Source organism: Opisthocomus hoazin, chromosome 7 (assembly GCF_030867145.1).
Source record: "Opisthocomus hoazin isolate bOpiHoa1 chromosome 7, bOpiHoa1.hap1, whole genome shotgun sequence".
NCBI classification, from domain to species: domain Eukaryota; kingdom Metazoa; phylum Chordata; class Aves; order Opisthocomiformes; family Opisthocomidae; genus Opisthocomus; species Opisthocomus hoazin.
This window is the reverse complement of record NC_134420.1, coordinates 15,584,857-15,604,396: the sequence shown is the minus strand read 5'-3', so window position 1 is coordinate 15,604,396 and position 19,540 is coordinate 15,584,857. Positions and strand designations below refer to the sequence as shown.

Sequence of the window (19,540 nt, the reverse complement as noted above, 5' to 3'; positions counted from 1 at the left end):
ATCAGAAGCACATCTTACAGCCCCAAAGCAATGCTCATATTTCAGTCTTTCACAACATAACATTCACAGAGGCTGACTAGATGTCTACATAACTAGCTACCTTAGTTAGCTCAGAACCTGGCGCGAACCCTTTAAAAGTCACCTGCATACCTACATGGATCACATACAGCAGGTGTTTATAAGGGTTCTTGTCTCGGGCATTCCACACTGCTGGTGGAATTCCTTTAAATGTCTACCAGAAACTCATGTAACATCACTCCTGAGAAGCAGAATAGTTAATGTATGCCCCAGTCTTGAAAAGGCCAAAAAGAAGGCTGGAAATAAGGGGGTAAAGAGATTGTAAAAAACCTAAAATGTTAAAAGGTCAGATGAATGTTTCACTGTATGCCACGCATTTGAAACTTGGAGGAGGAACTGGGTTTTTCAAAGAACCCTTGGCACCCAAGGGTTCAAAAATTAATTCCAAGGACCTCCTGCAGCATCTCTATCAAAACACTGTACTGGTATTTTTTACATGGTGCTAAGACAGAGATAATCAAAAGAGATAAGCAGGAATCCAAACAAGCAAGCAGTGTCCACAAGTACATGGAAAGATGCTAGAAACCAACATAATGATGTAAAGCATTTCACTTCAAAGGTTCCCAAATCAATGAAAACAGAATGACACTTTGCACCCTGAGCCTGAATTAGGGAGTTGTTCACAGCTCAACTGCACATGTAAACTGCACTGAGAGCATATAATGCTTATGAGCTAATCTAGAATACCACAACGACTCCTCATGAAAGCTTCTGTACTTTCACAGGTGTATCTCGCTATAGACTTTGAAGGGTACCTTCCCGTTTGAGACACTGAAGCCAACATCCCAAGAAAGCCTAGAAGTTGAGTGTTCCTTAGGATAGATCTGTCACTGCTCCCAGAAGTATAATGAAATGGCAGTTTATTCATTAGTCTTTCCCAGCACCACCTACCGAAAAACCAATTGTTTTTGAGAAGCAACCTTGAATACTATCATTTTGGTGTTGCAGGGCTTCCTCGTTTACACACAAGATTAAAAAAAAAAAAAATATCTACAGATCTGCTGGAACAGTCTTCATGACTGTTTCTGAGCACCACCAAGAAGAGAGCCTGGAAAGACCCCACAGCTAAATGTATATGTATAAACTGAGCCAAAGAAACTGGCTTTCAAGTGCCAGGAAAATAGGAGACAAGTTCAAAGAAGAGAAAGAGAGAGATACAAAGAGCACAAGAAAACCAACACAACAAACCAGTCAACCCAGTCTCTAAGCAGAGAGTCTATTAAAATCAGAATTGTTTATCTGGACTTCTGGTTTGCTCCTATGAACAGTATCTTTATTAGATTTCATCATGGAAACTGAAAAAGATACTCTGGTCCTTGAATTTGCTCACAGGCACAGGCTCCTTGAGCCACCCTACCAACAGCTTTAGGGGTCAGGAGTCACAGAACATGAGCCTACTGCAAAACAGTCTGTTGTTAAAAGCTAAGAATGAAAAACTCAGCTGTCACAGTAACTTTAAAGAAATAATAATAGCCCTTCTTCCCGACAAGCTGCAGAATATAATCTTTTCACACTTCCCCAGATTTATTTTTCCCTAGTCAACAAGATCCAAAAGAGCTATGGCTATTGCAGTTTGAAAACCAGCCATAAGATGATCTTAGCCTAGTTAACAGCAAACTGAGGTGGTCTCAATAAGGAAGATGTAGGAAAATGCTTGGGGAAGCAAAGCTCTTTCTCTCTCTCATGTTTCTCTTACCTCGGGAATACTTAAAGAATCTTGAAACTCCAAGGTATAAAGCCAAAGGTCAGTGAGATGCTTGCCTATAAAGGAAGTTAAAGGAGAGTTTCTGGTAAGTTCAGAAGCACAGTACCTTGCTCAGTCAGTCACTGAGAGCAGTGAGTTTGAACACAAAGGATAAATTGATCCTGCAAGAGATCCAGTATGGAACTCCACACAGTGTACCAGTGCATGATAAAGAGTTACACTTCTAAACCTATTTCTTAACTTCTGATTAGGGAACTTCAAGAAGAGCGAATTAATCAAAACCTAGCACCCCATTAGCCTCTTAAAAACAGGCAACTAACTTCGTTGGGATGATATTTTCATCTAAGTGGCTATGGAAAAAGAGCAAGTTACTGTTCATCTAGCAGAGATCCAGCACAAAAGCTGAAACTCCAAGGCTATCAAGCTTTCAAGACAGCACAAAAAAAAGTTGAAAATCATCTACTTATAAGTGGAAACACATTCTTTGGTTAACATACATTTTCGCTTCTCTTCCACCCAACACTGTAGTATGAGTATCTTAACTAAAAGCTACTTATAAAAAAAATGAACTTGTTCTGTGTTTAACCTCCAGTATTGTTATCTGGAGAAAAAAACATGTTCTTTAAAGGACAAAGTTCAAAATGCCACTTTTAAAGAAGAAAGTAATCCGCATTACTTAAACTTCTTGAACTGAAACTATACATGAACCAGCGTGATCAAACTCTAATAAAGCCTAAAATAGAAGAAAATTGTAACAGCCACGTAATTTCATTATCCTTAATATTGCTAGAAAATACACACTTTTTTAAAATAAATATGGGGGACACACAAAAAAACCCCAACACTTTCCTTCATTTCTATTCTGACACTCCCCAAATTTAATTTAGCAGTTACCATGACTACTGGATGCACACCACTTCATCTTTTCGAGATATAACATTTTTTATTGAAGTTAAAAGTGCAACTAGAAAAACTGTGTAAGAGTAAGGTGGTGGGTGTTGGTTTGGGGGGGCAGGTTTTGGTTGTGATTTTTTTTTTTAAATCCAAAACATTCAGCAGCAGCAAAACAATCAGTTCCAACATAATCACTGTGTGTGATTAAACACAGACAACCAGGAGCAAGCTAAAGGACTTTACTGCATTATCATCAAAAATTAAAAAAAAAAAAAAAAAAAAAGACAGCAGATTTTACAGGAAAGTCAAACAAAATCATTTTGGAAAGTGCACAGACCTTGAGGTCTGAAGAATGTAAAAGCTTCATTTTCAAACAGGGTGTCACTACCTAAGAGCTGTGTATCTCTAAGCCAGTAACTCCACAGTGCCACAACACTGAAGTTGAATTATATAGCCATGTCACCTTATTTAGCAGAAGCCACAGCTTGTTCTACCTCCAAACGCCATTCAGGATGAATGCTGAGCCCTTAAATTATTATACTGAAATGAGCTAAGGAGCATAGAAGAGATTCAGCACAGACCCACGAATGGAAGTGGTATGGAACTGTGTTGCCTTTTTGTCTTTATTTCTCAGCAGTGGTGCTAAGGGACAAAGAGTGACATACTCTGTCAAGTTCACAAATGACTGATGGTTTACACCAAGACTGGCAATTGCTCTCGGTGCAGCATTGAGAGCAAGCAGCTTCCCACAAATCATACCCACACTTTACGTTTGCTATGGAAAATACGGAAATTGGTCCTTTAGACTCATGTTACCAGACAATCACTCGCACCACACATCTGTTTAACTTCACTGAAAGCAGCAGTATAGACTTAGGAAACACCTCCAGATTCTCCTAAAACAGACTACAATGCGTTTGACGTCCTAAATCACTTGCAAACTTAGAAAGACATTGGAACTGCTCTCAGTATTCCCTAGCATGATGCTGGTGCTTTAGGGAACCAGGAAACAACAGTGACTGGTAACACCACCAGTATGATCAGGAATCTGGCTTAAGATTTAAATACTAACACATTTGTACGCAAGATAGTAAAGAGTGGATTAACCATTAATGCGTGCAACTCCAAGATTCAGCGCTCATCCAAAAATAGAAGGTGGTAAGATAAGCAAGAACTCACTTCGCTTTATGTAAGTACCAGTTTCAATATCCAGTGTCAGACAATCTACAACCAAGGAAGTAATAGCTTGCAAAAATCAGTTTTGTTTTTACAAATAGGGCAGGCATGCAAGACTAAGTAACTTTTAAAGCCAGGATAGCTTTTGTCACAAAAAAAAAAAAGGTCTGATGTAACAGGATTTGTATAAGAAGCAACAACCTCTTAGAACAGCTATACTCGACACGGTTGTACTTCCTAACGTATGGGTTTTATTTTTTTATTAACTGCTAACCTGCTATTTTGTTGAGATAAGAGCTATCAATTTGATGAAAGAATGACCACAGGGCCTGTGAAGAGGGTCAGAAGCTCTGAAACAACCTACTGTCTCTTGGAAATCCAAGAGGATGAAAAAAAAGTTACTTTTGGGTAAAGCCACTGAAGACATTTCCAGAGCTACCTTTCACGCTGTCCATCAAATCCCTAGTGACAAGAAGATACTTCAGAGGAACACCGGACAAACTCATTGGGGGATCTGACTACAATCTTTCAAGAACTAGTCTTCAGCTCTTTCACATGTTACTGACTTGACAGCTTACAGAGCTAACGGCCCATTTCCCAAGATGGAGGGCACTCAGGAATTGCAGGACTTTATTTTTATGGCCCCCAGAAAAAAAAAAAAAAAAAAAAGAAATTGTCACGACTCTACCATAACATCACTAATTCAGCACAAAGGAGATGGAAAACAAAGACTTTCCAACAATAATCCAGATATTTTACTAGAATGTTATGAGGTTTTTTTCCTCTAACCAATATACTCTGGACAAAACAAGAGGTCTATACAAACCCTTCAACTAAAGGAATGAAGTACAGAAAGTGCTTAAATAGAAGACACACATACAAAAATACAGACTTGGCTTGCAGAAGTAAGATGAAGTACAACTTCACTAAGTGGTCATCAACTTATGCTGAGCGGCTAGCTGCAAAAATACAAACCTCTTATGCGTTTCCAACAGAAAAGCAGAATGCTGGCACAGTCACTTCCACAGTATGTCTTCAAACAAATCAGAACAAGGCAACAGGAAATACTTGCTTGCCACCATAAATGGCTCTTATCCATCCATCTCCATCCTTCCTGTAGGCCCCCTTCAGGTACTGGAAGGCTGCTCTAAGGTCACCCTGGAGCCTTCTCTTCTCCAGGCTGAACAGCCCCAACTCCCTCAGCCTGTCCTCATAGGAGAGGTGCTCCAGCCCTCTGATCATCTTCGTGGCCCTCCTCTGGACCTGCTCCAACGCATCCATGTCCTTCTTATGTTGCGGGCTCCAGAGCTGGATGCAGTACTCCAGGTGGGGTGTCACGAGAGTGGAATAAAGGGGCAAAATCACCCCCTCGACCTGCTGGCCACGCTTCTCTTGATGCAGCCCAGGATACGGTTGGCTTTCTGGGCTGCAAGTGCACACTGCCAGTCATATTGAGCTTCTTATCTACCAGTACCCCCAAGTACTTCTCCTGAGGGCTGCTCTCGAGCCACTCTCTGCCCAGCCTGTACTTGTGTTTCGGATTATCCCAACCCACGTGCAGGACCTTGCACTTGGCCTTGCTGAACTTCATGCGGTTCATGCAGGCCCACCTCTCAAGCCTGTCAAGGTCCCTCTGAATGGCATCCCTTCCCTCCAGCCTGTCAACCACACCACACAGCTTGGCGTCGTCGGCAAACTTGCTGAGGGTGCACTCAGTCCCACTGTCCATGTCGCCGACAGAGATATTGAACCGCACCGGCCCCAGTACCGACCCCTGAGGCACACCACTCGTCATTGGTCTCCACCTGGAGAGCTGACTGCAACTCTGAGTGCGTCCATCGAGCCAATTCCTTATCCAACGAGTGGTCCATCTGTCCAATCCATGTCCTTTCAATTTAGAGACAAGGACATCACGTGGGACAGTGTCGAATGCCTTGCACTAGTATGACTTCATCACACTGAAGCAGAATATGTCCAAATGTAATCTGTGAATCTTAATTTCTACTACAATTGTGTCTTCGGGTACTGGCATCCAGTATTCTGAAAACAGTCTAGTCTTTTCATATTCGCTTTCTCCCGCCTTCCCTCAAAGCCATACAACAATAAATCTCAGGAACTCTAGAAAGATGATAGCTTACTAGACGGAAAAAAGATGATCTAAGCATCACAGCTACAATAACAAGCAGATGTCATCACTGTACCAAAAAGATCAACAAGAACTACGCTAATGCCTTTATCTTAATTCATTGCAACAATAGAAACTCTCTCAACAGGACATTATGAAAGAGGTAAGAAGATGTGTTTCTGGCAAACACTGTAAGCCTCACCTAAGTATTTCCCACAGTGCTCCAAGATCATTAACTACTGTCCTTGAAGACTGCCTGTAACTGTTTCTCCAAGTCTGAGAAATAAAGAAATAAATGCTGATAACCTTTGTGTAGCCTTCTGATTCAAACTAGTAATTAAAAAAGTATTTTAGATGTTTAAAACATATCAGCAGAAAACAACATTTATGAAAGTAGCTTCTCCAACTATTAAACAATGAATACATTGTTTCCGTAGCAAAAAGCATAAGAATTAATTACCTGTGCATAACCTGCAGACTACCATTCATGCAACATAACAAGAAAGTCTTTTGAGCAAGTATCATAAAATGGTCTGGGTTGGAAGGGACCTTAAAGATCATCTAGTTCCAAACCCCCTGCCATGGGCAGGGACATCTTCCACTAGACCGGGGAGCTCAAAGACCCATCCAACCTGGCCGTGAACACTGCCAGTGAACACTCCCTCTTTCAGTTTAAAGCCATTACCCCTTGTCCTATCACTACATGCCCTTGTAAACAGTCCCTCTCCAGCTTTCTTGTAGGCCCATTTCAGGTACTAGAAGGCTGCCATAAGGTCTCCCTGCAGCCTTCTCTTCTCCAGGCTGAACAGCCCCAACTCTTATATACATTTAGCTTGATTAACTGGTGGAAATACAAAGACACTCCGAACCGTTAAGAGTATCTATCTAGACACTGTTCTGAGCACAATGTGCTATTGTTACCAATAGCATGGAGGAACAGCAAGAACTCAAGCATTCCTCTTAAAAGATAGATGTTGCACTTTCCATCAAAAAAAAAAAAATCTCTTTGAAGTAAGTCTTTACAGTTATTAGGAGCACAGTGCTACAATTCCATGTGCAACTCATGCCATCAGGTTATATCAGCAAGCATTTATGTTATGCAACAACACCAATTAACCTAGCAGTCATTTTTGAAGCAATCAGCTTGTTACATAAATACAAAAATCTACTTGACTGACACACTGGTTATGTGACTATGCTGCACAGGTGAACTGTTCTTCTTCAAACTGTTGCTGTTGCTATTTTTAAAGGGTTGAGCAGCCCGTTTCCCATGATGTGCTGCCTGGAAACCCCAGCTCTTATTATTGTATAATAAGCAGCACATGATTCCTGTCCTTAGAAACTTATCCTTTATATATACCCCCTCCACTAAGCTAGCAATGCAGATCTTGTACGCAAATAAAAACTTAACAGAGATCTATAGAATATAGTTACACTCTGTAAGCATGTCTAAAACTGGAAGAAGCATGCGAAAACTAAACCCTAAGACCACACTGAATTTAGACCAGAAGTATTCAGACAGGTGCAGAACAGTGTAAAACTATGTGCAATTCTGCTAAGCAAGCTCCCAGTGCGCCCATTAATTTGTCTTATACAGACAGACATGTTCAAACAGCACTCCTTCAGCATGGGTCTGCAAGAACTTAAGACCAACTGGCACCAACACTGAAGTGCTCAGGAACTATATCTTTGTTGTGATGTCATGAGTCAGAAAAAAAAAAAAAAAAAAAAGGAAAAAAGCACCCAGGTACACCAAATGAACAGAAAAATCCGCAAACACTGCCTATTTGAAATATTTCAAATAACTAATGGTTTAAAACTTATAATTAGTTAACTGTTTAAGCTAGGAAACAGTGTCTATTAACCTGTTATAATGCATAAACACACGAGGGCTAACAAACCTATGACAGCGCTACAAATACACGCTGCTACAGAGCTCCAAGTTCCAGTCTCAAATGCATCACCACTTTAAATGCAGAAGCTACTCACAAATCGCTGTTTTTTCAGACTTCCATAAACATGCAAGAAATTCCACAGTTTTGCTCTAATTACATCCACTAAGAAGATCACTTCTTTTCTAGAAAAATAAAGACAAGTTACCTAGTATTCATTTTGTGTGTCTGAAAACCTAAATAGGGATCAAGAACCAAACTAGTTGCTAGGTCATCATTTTCACACAGTTCCTTGGCAGACATTCCAGAGGAAGGCACGTAACGACTTTGACCCTCAAATCCTGAAGCACCGCTACCTGCAAATAAGAAAGCATAAATTAGGTATCATTTCAGGAATATTAGAAAGTCTAGTCCCACTTGGGGACAGCCAGCCACAGGTTGGAGAAAAAAATACAGAATAATTAAGCAAGATGATAAAATACTTGAAGAAGCAGAAGCACAGTTAATTTTTCACTCTTCTTATTGTTCATTTATGTAGCAGCCAATGAAGAAACTATTTCAGAATGTATTTTATGGGTGTCTAATTAATTTTGGTTTCCTTCTCCACCTCCCCAACTACAAGCATCTCTCCAGACTATGCAGTCCAGTCATCCCTGCCTCTAGAATTTCTGACCTATAAATGTCATGAAGCCACGAAAATTTCAAAACTTATTTTCCCAAAAACCAAATAAAGGACTTACTCTGAATTTCTAATTTGGTCCTTCATCCCAGGCCAACAGCAAAAATAAAAACCCATATTCCTTAAAATTGTTTCATAAGGACTACTGATATACATGACTTCATTCAAAATGGGATTTACTTCTACACGGGCATTCATGAAGAGTTGGGCTAGTAATTCAAATTATATGTTATCCACTTCTGATCACACTCGTTCACACTTAGTGTCAATCATGTATTTTAAACTTAAACCCGTTCAAATTTAATTTATACCCAGTTATTCTCACTTAACTTTTAAACTGATCTGAAGAGATCTATACTTCTGAAGTGAGTTAACACATCCAACAAATACAAAAATAATACTTCTGATGATAGCTACATGCTGAATGCAGACCTCCTTCATGAATTAAGACAAGACAGAAGCCTGACTTGCAAATTGACAGATGAATCACATACAGCACTAAGCCACATAAACATGTACATACATCTACTTGATCTTCTCTCAACTCCATTTTTGCCCATCTTCGGATTTTCCTTTCCTGCATGCTGCAATTTGGTCTGATTCTGCGCATGGTCATTAGATGACTTGCTTCCACTTCTCCTGCCATTCACCACCATGTTCTTGGATTCTCCCAGCCACTTCATTCCCACAGGCAATCTGACTCAGTTGCATTTAGTCACTTTTCAAAAGGCTCAGAGAAGTGGATGAATAATTTCAGTTCAAATTCCTACTGGAAGCAAAACATAAACATCATTAGAACTTACTGGAAAACTGTTTCCAAGACACATAATTTAACAAAAAGAAAAAAACCCCCACAAACTATGAGGGGATGTGTTGGGGGAGGAAAGACAGTGATCTGCACTTGCATTAGGCAGAAAGAAAAGCAGCTCATTAGCACTAGTACAGGGAATTATCGCAAATATAGATTTCCACAGGTGAAGTATTGTTCTACAACTTACAACCACATCTGGAAGCAAAGACAGAATTCAAAAGCTGATAAATTGCTAAGGACAACTTAATTTTAAGAACTGGACTACACACACATATACACCTATGTATTTCTATAGACATACATACACATGGATAAATACACACACAGCTACGTGACTCCAAAAATGGAGTATTTTCAAATACACACCCAGTTAAGATTATATTTCACAATAAATAAGATCTGTAACCTGTTTGGAGCTCTACAGCAAAGAAAGACATTATACAAACATTCTTCAAGAACTAAAGAGAAACACAGTTAAAAAAATGAAAAAAACAACCAACCAGACCAGAGTGGGGGAAAGATGTGAAATCTTTATTTAAAAATCAGAGTTCAGAACACCCTCCGTGACTCCAGCTGCTACTTTTGCTGTTTTATGTAACAAAAAGCCCATCACAACACATCTGGCTCAGCGGGCCAGTAGTAAGTGGGGTGACAAGTAGGGCTGATATTTTACAGTACCTAAATGGTCAGCAAAGCACATGTTAGTTTTTGTCTGCAGTCTCCCTGCTATTTGCATAAATAGTTACAAGAAAGCTACTAATGCTTTTGTACACAGTTGTGTCTCACACTGTATAATTTGCAGGAAGAAAAATTGGACACTGATTTACACAATTATCTTACAATTGCATCTACACCTTAGTAATTCATTTACTCAGTTTTAATTCAACCTCCTCCCTACTCCTTGCAAGTAAAGAAACAAATTGTGCCTTTTCTTTTCACTGTTATAAAAAAAAAAGATCGTTAATGGTCTGCTCACAGCAGATCACAGGCATTTCAGTCTGGTGGAAAAAATTCACAACAAACAGATGTTTTGAAATAGTGCCTTTTGCAGAAATTCTGTTTTTAATGACTTAAAAGCAGCAAAATATCGGACTTGTTAGACACCTATCAGATCCAGGTACTAAAAGCTAAAGAAATATTTATAGCCAGATGACTTGTAACTAAATTACATACAAAGATTCAGAAGGCTGAGGTATTAGAGAAAAACAGTAAAGTGACTTGCAGATGTATTGGCTCAAACATCTTACTAGAACTATCATGCAGACATCTACAGGTTTTAGAACTTTTTACAAATGGTCACAGAAGGATAGTAATATTACCGACAAAGTATCACAGTGAGGAAAAGCTGGCTGAACTACTGCCTCAATATAAAGAAAAATAATGGACAACGAATTTTCTTGTTGCCAGTGAGAGAAGGGATTGGCTTTGACCTCAAGATTACAAAAAAAAGTTTAAATGTCTATTTTACTGGACCAGCAAGATTTAACATAGCTCTTTAACAGAGCTGGAACTCAACTGTTTGACTACCAGAATACAAAAGTTGCTCTGTATACTGACCAAATTCTTTAGGAAGTTACCAGATACAGCCTTCAGAAAACAAACCAGAGAATTTGCTACAGAAAACACTATTCATTGTATTTACATAGTACCGCCAAATAAAAAACACCCAACCTTGGAAATCTTACAGCTAAACCTGTACTAGACAACACTAGGCTTCCCCCCTCCCCCTTCACAGAGATACACACATTTGAAAAGCAGAGGGGGGTGGGGGGTGAAAACAAACCCCAAAATTTTCTTGTTGAGCATTCCACCTGAACTTCTTTCAGAAGACAGCCACCCTGTGAAGATCTGCGCTGCCTGTCATGTAAACACTTAATGACAAACTCACTCTTAAACTTCTCTCTTAATGACAAACTCACTCCTAAACTTCTCTCTTTCTCCTACTTAATCAATTCATTTTACAGCTCTATATACTCTAATTAAACCTCATTCCCCATTTTTGTAACAGTGGTAGTAACGAGCATTAAAACACGAACTACATTAAAGACTTCCACTAAATTCAGTCTTGGTCTCTTTATAAACCAGGACTGAACTACGCTCTGTGGTGTGTACAGTCCAAGGAAAATGAAGTCTACCATGAAGTCCAATTGTAGATGAATATTCACACGTAACAACCTGGTGGGAAAAACATTCAATACAGTAGTGGTTCTGACAACTAACAGGTACAGTAGCTACACTTTCAGTTGGAAAAAGGCATACTCTGTACAAAGAAGGAAACTGAACTTTCCTAAGTCGAGTCTGGGGAGGGTGAGTACTATCTGTGCTGATGCACTTTTTTACCTGGCAAATACAGTAATGACAGGGAAAGCATGATAGCAAGGTAAGCAGCAATGTGGCCACACAAGAATACTCAAGCCATACTAAGCATTAGGAAAAAATACTTGCTTTTGCTGCAAAATATATTGATGTAGATGACAACAGAAGTCCTCCACAAACAAAATCAAGTGTTATCTAGTGAAGCCTAGCAGACACTCTTGTGAAAAATCTTTATTTATTTGAGCCTAGCAGCCTAATAAGGAAGGAAACCTTTGTCTCCATCTACTGCTGCCTTTTATTTTCTAATACCAGCCAAATGACAGACTCGAACACTGCAAGTGTGCTTCTTCAGCCTCCATTCCTTCTCCCAACACACAAACACTGCTTTCAAGAGACAATATCAAAAGCCAGTGCTTTTGGGATGAGACTCCTTTCCCAGTGAGTATCACAGCTCCTAACGCCAGATAACCTAAAAGGGAGCAAGAGATGGCCCATTCATCACCATCGCATGATCTCTAATACATCTTCAGACGTGATTTGCTCTCAATACTTTCACCAGGCTCATGCTGACAAGTCCCTCAGGAACGGAGGGAGAAAAGGAAGAGATGAACACCATGTTCCCATTCAAGAAAAAACTGGAATGTACTTACACCTCCACATACTTAGAAATTCCTGCTAAAGGGCTCCACCATCAAATTACACAACACCATGCATCGATCACATACAGCTTCGGGTTTATCTAGATTGTTAAGTTTACCAGCACAATTACAGCTTCCAAGGGACCTTATTTATTTCAATGCAAATATCCACATTGATGTTTTAACCCTTTATTAATTATACCACTACTCTTTATAATTATACTGCCTTTTATAATCCTATTACGGTAGTGTTACAGGCACATTTCCTCAAGTGGCAAAATACACCTCAATCACGTTCAGCACCTCTGAGAAATCTAGCATTTCATTGCAACAGTCCTTTCAAAAATGAAAACTCAAGTTTCATTTACTTGGTTCTAAATTTATTAAACCTATTAACACACCTTCTGAGCATTATTTGCATTTCAGTAACATTCAGAAACGCCAATCAACAACTGAAGCACAAACACAACTAATGCTGTTATTGCTTAAGATACTCACAAAGCCAGATTTATCCAGAAGTGTTTATTGGACTGATTAAACAGTACCATTCAGATTTCTCTCACATCTGAAAAGCCTTAGTTCTTTTTATACTGGAAAGCGTAGTAAATCCCTACAAATCTGAGCAAGGAATGGCTGTTAAAATGGATCTGAAAGGCTGGCTGAGTCTCTCATCTGTGAAACCTACCAGTTCAACAAAGTCTTGGGTGGGGGAAAATCAGTAAAACCCTAAGCCATACAAACACATCAGTAACCATAAGAAATGCAAGTATCATTTATTTTAGTCTTCCATAACACAGTTTTTGCATATAAATATTCATTACTTAAAGGACACGGACAGCTTCTAAACAGAGGCAGTGGATTTTGTTCATCTCTCTCCAGGACACAAGCAAACAGATGAGAATCAGGAGGTTTCCTAACAAGCAGGGTCATCCTCCACATTCCCATGGTCCTCAGTACACAGGCAGCCAAATGACCGCATTCTAATATAGGGTTTCTTAATTTTATACCAGAATCACAGAATGGTAGGGGTTGGAAGGGACCTCTGTGGGTCATCTAGTCCAACCCTCCTGCCGAAGCAGGGTCACCTACAGCAGGCTGCACAGGACCGCGTCCAGGCGGGTCTTGAATATCTCCAGAGAAGGAGACTCCACAACCTCCCTGGGCAGCCTGTTCCAGGGCTCCATCACCCTCAGAGGGAAGAAGTTCTTCCTCATGTTCAGACAGAACTTCCTATGCTTCAGTTTGTGCCTACTGCCCCTTGTCCTGTCTCTGGGCACCACTGAAAAGAGTTTGGCCCCATCCTCCTGACACCCACCCTTCAGATATTTGCAAGCATAAATTAGGTCCCCTCTCAGCCTTCTCTTCTTCAGGCTGAACAAGCCCAGCTCCCTCAGCCTCTCCTCGTAGGAGAGATGTTCCAGTCCCTTCACCATCCTCGTAACCCTCCGCTGGACACTCACTCTCCAGTAGCTCCTCATCTTTCTTGAACTGGGGAGCCCAGAAATGGACAGAGTACTCCAGATGAGGCCTCACCAGGGCAGACTAGAGGGGAAGGACAACCTCCCTTGATCTGCTGGCCACAGCCCTCCTAATACATCCCAGAATCCCGTTAGGTTTCTTGGCAACCAGGGCACACTGCTGGCTCATGATTAACCTGTCGTCCACAAGGACACCCAGGTCCCTCTCCACAGAGCTGCTCTCCAGCAGGTCCACCCCAAGCCTGTACTGATGCATGGGGTTGTTCCTCCCCAGGTGCAGGACCCTGCACTTCCCCTTGTAGAACCTCATCAGGTTCCTCTCTGCCCAACTTTCCAGCCTGTCCAGGTCAATATATGTATATATGTTCGGTGTTTTTTAAGAACTAAACCATCTAAACCAGCTTTGGTGGTTTTTGGGGGGTTTTGTTTGTTTGTTTGGTGCTTTTTTTTGTTAAATGAACCATACCTGTGAAAAGTCTTCCTCAACAAGACAGAAGTTGAAAGCAAATATAGGACACAAAACCAAAACAAAAGACCCAATGACTACAGCCTCAGCTTTTCTGGACTAATCAATGGTATCACAAGAAAAAATGTATGTTTCATTAGTGATAGCTCTAGAAAAAGGTAACAGACCTTTGAATTTGGGAAGCAGAGTAAAACTACGCAACCAGTTTTTCGATAGGATCACCAGGCTGCAGACTATTTCAGTACAGACACCCCATCTGGATAACAAAAAAACCTCACCCACTCCTAAAAAGTGTCCAAGTTTCTAAGAACATATAAGACACTAATCAAAATCAAAGCTCATGAAAACTTGCACAGCTTTACGGAGTTATTCGAAACAGTCTCAAATCTTATTTCTGCTACTGTTCTTGACAGCTCAGACAAGCACCATTAAGCCAGAGAGGAAAGGGAGGCACAGAATACTTCTGCCTCACAAAGGACATGAAGCCAGTGCAAAGTCACTTTAAACAGGAACCTAATGATGTATGTTACACTACAAATTATTGATGATACTGAAACACAGCAAAACCAGCACAGAACAGTAGTCTTTGCAGCCACAGAATATGACAAAAAAAGTACTTGGAAGATAGATGGGAGTTTACTTTCCCATAAACTCTGTAGTCATAGTTGTATCTTAAAGGTCAGGTGGTCCCACAGGACTTCAGAGATTCTGGAGCTAAGGCTGCAATTCCTCAATAGGATAAAAGCTACCTAGGAAGGTCTACTTCAATCCCACCCCTGCAGATGCTTATTTTAGACACCTGATTTCACACCCACTTTCAACTTTCTTTGTCCCTGGGTTGAACTGATTCAGTAAACTAAACCACCAGAAATGAAAAAAAAAATAAATTGTTTTTGAGCATTTCTTTTCAGCTAGTTAGTTCTCAGAATATGCTCACAGGACATGGATTAACAGTGGCACATGGGAGGCTGTAAGACTGTGTCAAAACAGGCTCAGGTCAGTTCAAACTTGCAGAATTGCAGCCCCAGGATGCAGGTTTGTGAGAACACACATGGATCCAAAACTCACCCAAATCCAGGCTTCAGACCCCCATGAACAGCTCAGTCTGTATATTCCCATTTTCTCTTGCAGCCATGTGATTTTTGTGGGTCAGTTTGGGTACCAAACCAAGCACAATGCAGGCACAGCAGCAATAGCATACCAGTACAAATAAGAGGGACTGCACATACAGGCATGCCTCATCAGCTGCTGCCCCTTGTCTTCCCCCACCACATGCCTCCTCAGGGGGAAGCTGAACAACCAGCTGAGCAAAGCACCCTAAAGGCTGCATGGTCTCCCCCCAACTCACTACAGCAACTCAAGTGTTCAGCAGATTTTCACAGAGATAACCCAAAAGCTCACCGCTCCCAAGAGAGGGAGAGCCTCCTTCCTTCCTCTTGCCAATTCACAGAGTTATTCCCACCAGTGCTGGAGGACCTCTCTAAAACTCGATTTAATCTCATTAACCCAACAGGGGGCAGAGCCCCTGCTCTAATGCGCTGAGCAAGTTTAGCAAAGGATTCAACAGGCACTAGAGCAAGAGAAGCTGCAGTACTGGAGGAGCAGCAGCAGAACTACTGAAAGGGGAAGGAAAAGTGTCAGCTGTGGCAAGTTTAGTTATGTAGCTTACAGAGGTTCAGCTGAACCTAGCAGTTCCGGGCAGTCCCACCATGGCTGGCATAAACAGCACTACAGTTCAACAAAGACTTCAAACCAGCATAACACCAAAACCAGCCCTGCTACCTCCTCACCTGCCTGTGCTCACCTCCGTGCCAGTAAAATAAATACAGAGCCAAGCAGTGATCGAATCGGGGGAGTCACCAGAAAAGTCTGAATCTTGCTGGCTCGAACCATGGTACAAGGGGATGTTATGGGAGGACGGGGGTACAAAGTCAGGGAACTGGTCAGGAGCACGTAAGCTGGGACTGCTCCCAAACACTTTGCATTCTCAAACCAGAGCTCTGGATTCACTGTTTAGCACAGAAGCATCATACCTTACACTTACTATGTTAATTTGGATAACTATCTGTTGCATTAAAGTATAATACCGTTTGAAGCGAGAAGAATCCTGGGAACTGTAGTCCTGCAACAGGATAGTGCTAACAGAGCAAAACAAGTACTGAAGAGCCCTGTTCAGTCCTGTTACTGAGTATACACGGATAGATCATCCCACTCATTTAATATGCAGTGCACTAACTAACTACTTCAAATAAGTCTTATCCTCCACTTTGCAAAATCAAATGGGTACAAGGCAGAGACATTTGTAGGTGTCTACCCTGCTCTAACAACAAAATAGCATGATAAACAAACAAACAAACAAACAAATCCCATTTTCCAATCAAGTGAGTCTTCATTTCCTCACACAGTGTTACCCAAAAGCAAGAAGGCTTAAACAATTCAAGACAAAAGTTCATTTTCAATGAAAACAGAAGAGGATGCATCCATAGCTATAGAGACCAGATTACAGAAACAGGACATGACTGCACGAGGTTACTTTGCAACACTTTTTAACCCCACCGATTAAAACCTAACACTATGTACTTATTGTTACACTACTCAACACTCTGATCAGACTGCCATCTGGTATGCGTCGCCCCGTGCTGAACTCGACCCAACAGACCAACTACACCAAGTTATGTGTACTTAAGAGTCTCACACTGTCTGTGATACAACTCACAAAACACCACCCCATTCTCTCTCTCACCGCGATTTTTACTTTGTCAGAGAGTGAACGGTCACTCAAAAGAGATCTGGATAAAACCCAACACAAACCCGGGTTAAAGCTCCCGTTAGGGCTCACCCAGAACCCCCCCGCCGGGACCGCAAAGCACCTAACACCGGAACTGCCCAGGAACTACCAGCCTCCTCCCCCACCGAACCCCCCCGCACGAACCCGGCCACGAACCACAGGGAAAGCCGCGGGGGAAGCCGAGCCGAGCCGAGCCGGGCCGGGCCGGGCGGGGCGGGGCGGCACCGCCTCCTCAGCGCCGTGCTGCCCCCTAGGGCTCGCCTCCCGCCGGCGCCGCCATCGAGCCCCGACCCCGCCGCGGCCCCCGGGTGCGGCGGGGAGCCGGCACCGCCTGCGGCACACGCTCCCCCTCTGAGCGGCCGCAGATCGCCCCCCCTTCAACGCCCCGGAGCGCGGGGTCCGTCTGTCAGCGCCGCCGGAGGCCTCCTCCGCCCTGCCCGCTCCCGCACGCCGCCCCGTGGACACCCACCCCCCCCCCCCCCGGCCTGAGGGGCACAGCCCCCAGCGCCCCCCGCCTCACCGCCCGCCAACGGGCTGCCCCCGACGCCACCCCACGCGAGGGGGCACCCTGCTCGCAGGGCCCACGGGAGGCGTGACCCCCCACCAGAGACACACACTCACCTCCCGGCTGCCCTGCGCGCTGGGTCCCTCGCCGCCGCTGCCCCAGCCGCCACTGGGGGAAAATGAATCATCAAAGTGAAGGGAGCGAGAGGAAAAAAGGGAAGGTGGAGGGGGGAAAGCGAAGACTGAGCGAGGGAAGGGCGGGGGGGGGGGAGCTAAGGAAGGGAAGAAAAAAAAAGCAGCGATAGTGATAAAAAATAATTCCGAGTGGGGGGAGGAAAAAAAATGGCGGATTAAAATCCAAGATGGCGGCGCCAAGGGGCGAGCGGTGCAGGGAGGAGGCGACAAGCGGTACCGCCTAGAGATCCCTCCGCCGAGCCCCGCGAGAAGAAGTCCCACGGGCTCCCTCGCAGAGACCCCGCAGGGCGGCGGAAAGAACCGGCTGCTGTCGCCGCCGCTTCCTCCTCGTTTTTCTTCTTCTCTGCGGGGAGCCCTCTTTCCGCCGGCCTGCCGGGCCAGGCGGGTCGCTGCGCCAGCCGCCGCGCTTCCAAGTTTCAGTTTGTTCTTCTTTTTCCCGACGAAGCCCACAACCTCCTTGCCCCGTCTGGAGAGACGCCGCCTGCCCGTGAGCTCCCGGCGGCGGAGGGACACCGCGGCCAAGGGCTGCTGTACGCCCGCCGCCGCGGAAGGGTACAGAACTCGAAACACAACAGTGCCGGTTCTCTCCGCCCCCACCTGCACCGCTCCCCGCCTCCTCCCACCGCTGCCGCCAGCTCACAGCGTTCGGCGCAGAGGCAGGCCGCCAGCCCACGAAGCTCCGCGCCTCGCCGGCGGAGGAGGGACAGACACCCCCCCACACACCCCCCGCCGCGGGTGCCAATGCCGCTAAGCGCAGCTCTGCGGCGGATGGATTTCTCTGAGAGAAAACTAGATCCGACCCATCCCACGGCTTGGGCCGGCCGGTTATGTGCGTGAAAGAAGTCCAGGCCGGCTCACGAGGTAGAGGGATCCCTCCGCCCAGAGCTGACCTTTAAATGCAACGGCCTGTCGGCTGTGGGGGCAAGTTGCGGGAGGTTGGCCTTGTCTTTTTGGTGACTCCGCGGATGCTTTAGGTGCCCCTTCCACCCTGGCCGTGGGGTCTGTGAGGTAGCGGTTCGCCCCGCCTAGGGGAACGGGGATCGCAACTTAGGCGCCTCACAGAGCTCCCGGCACCTGCTCCTCCCGCTGCTCCCTGACGGGCATTTAAAAATGGCCCCTGCGGCTTGGAGGGGCCGGGACGGTACCTACTTCCTCGGGCCGCCGAGCGGGGCAGGACAGGGCTGGGCCGCTTCCCCCCACCGTTCTCTGCCGGCTCTGCCCAGGCGCGTCCCCCCACGCGTGTTCGCGGCCGGGCGTGGGTGCGGGCGCCCCGCATCGGTAGAGCCCGCTTGAAACAAAGGTGGCTTAGCTGCTGCGGGACCGGGAAGCGGTGGTGGACGTGACGCCGCCCGTGAGCGGACAGGCTGAATCAAAGGCGTTTGCGGGGGGGGGAACTTTCTGATGCAGTAACTGCTGGACGTTTCTGCATGTGCAGGGGATGGAAGGCTCCAAGGCAAACGTTTTGAAGTTTTACTAGGTACTCAATATTTTGTGTTGCCTGGTATGTTTTTGCTTGTATGATACTCTGATCGAAATACAGACTGCTCTCAAATATAAGTTTTATTTTTATGAGTTCACTAGAAGGTTTTAGATTATTTGCATTCGTTTTAAGGTAACCATAAACGTTTGTGGAAAAGATTTGCCACATAACATCTTGCCTTTCAACAGCTGCTCACCAGGAATACCAAATCCTCAGTTTTATTCATGGTAGGATGCTGAAGTTTTTTAATAAAATACAAATTCCTGTGGAACTGGGTTTAATTTTGCTTTAATTATAAGAAGGGAAACAATATCT

General features: G+C 43.8%; 1 protein-coding gene across 2 annotated transcripts in view; it reads right to left on the bottom strand.

The window, feature by feature from the left end:
• The window catches only part of KMT5B (lysine methyltransferase 5B), a 33,622-nt gene extending 15,297 nt beyond the window's left edge, over positions 1–18,325 (bottom strand). The window contains exons 1-3 of one of the 2 annotated variants that reach the window (XM_075426236.1): positions 17,668–18,325; positions 9,073–9,318; positions 8,079–8,226 (exon numbers count right to left, since the gene is read on the bottom strand). In XM_075426236.1, the coding sequence (XP_075282351.1) occupies positions 8,079–8,226; positions 9,073–9,232 (308 nt within the window). In that variant the 5' untranslated portion in view covers positions 9,233–9,318; positions 17,668–18,325. The remainder of the gene's footprint in view (positions 1–8,078; positions 8,227–9,072; positions 9,319–17,667) is intronic. The other variant, XM_075426235.1, reaches the window with a different exon arrangement.
• Between the last annotated feature and the right edge of the window lie 1,215 nt (positions 18,326–19,540).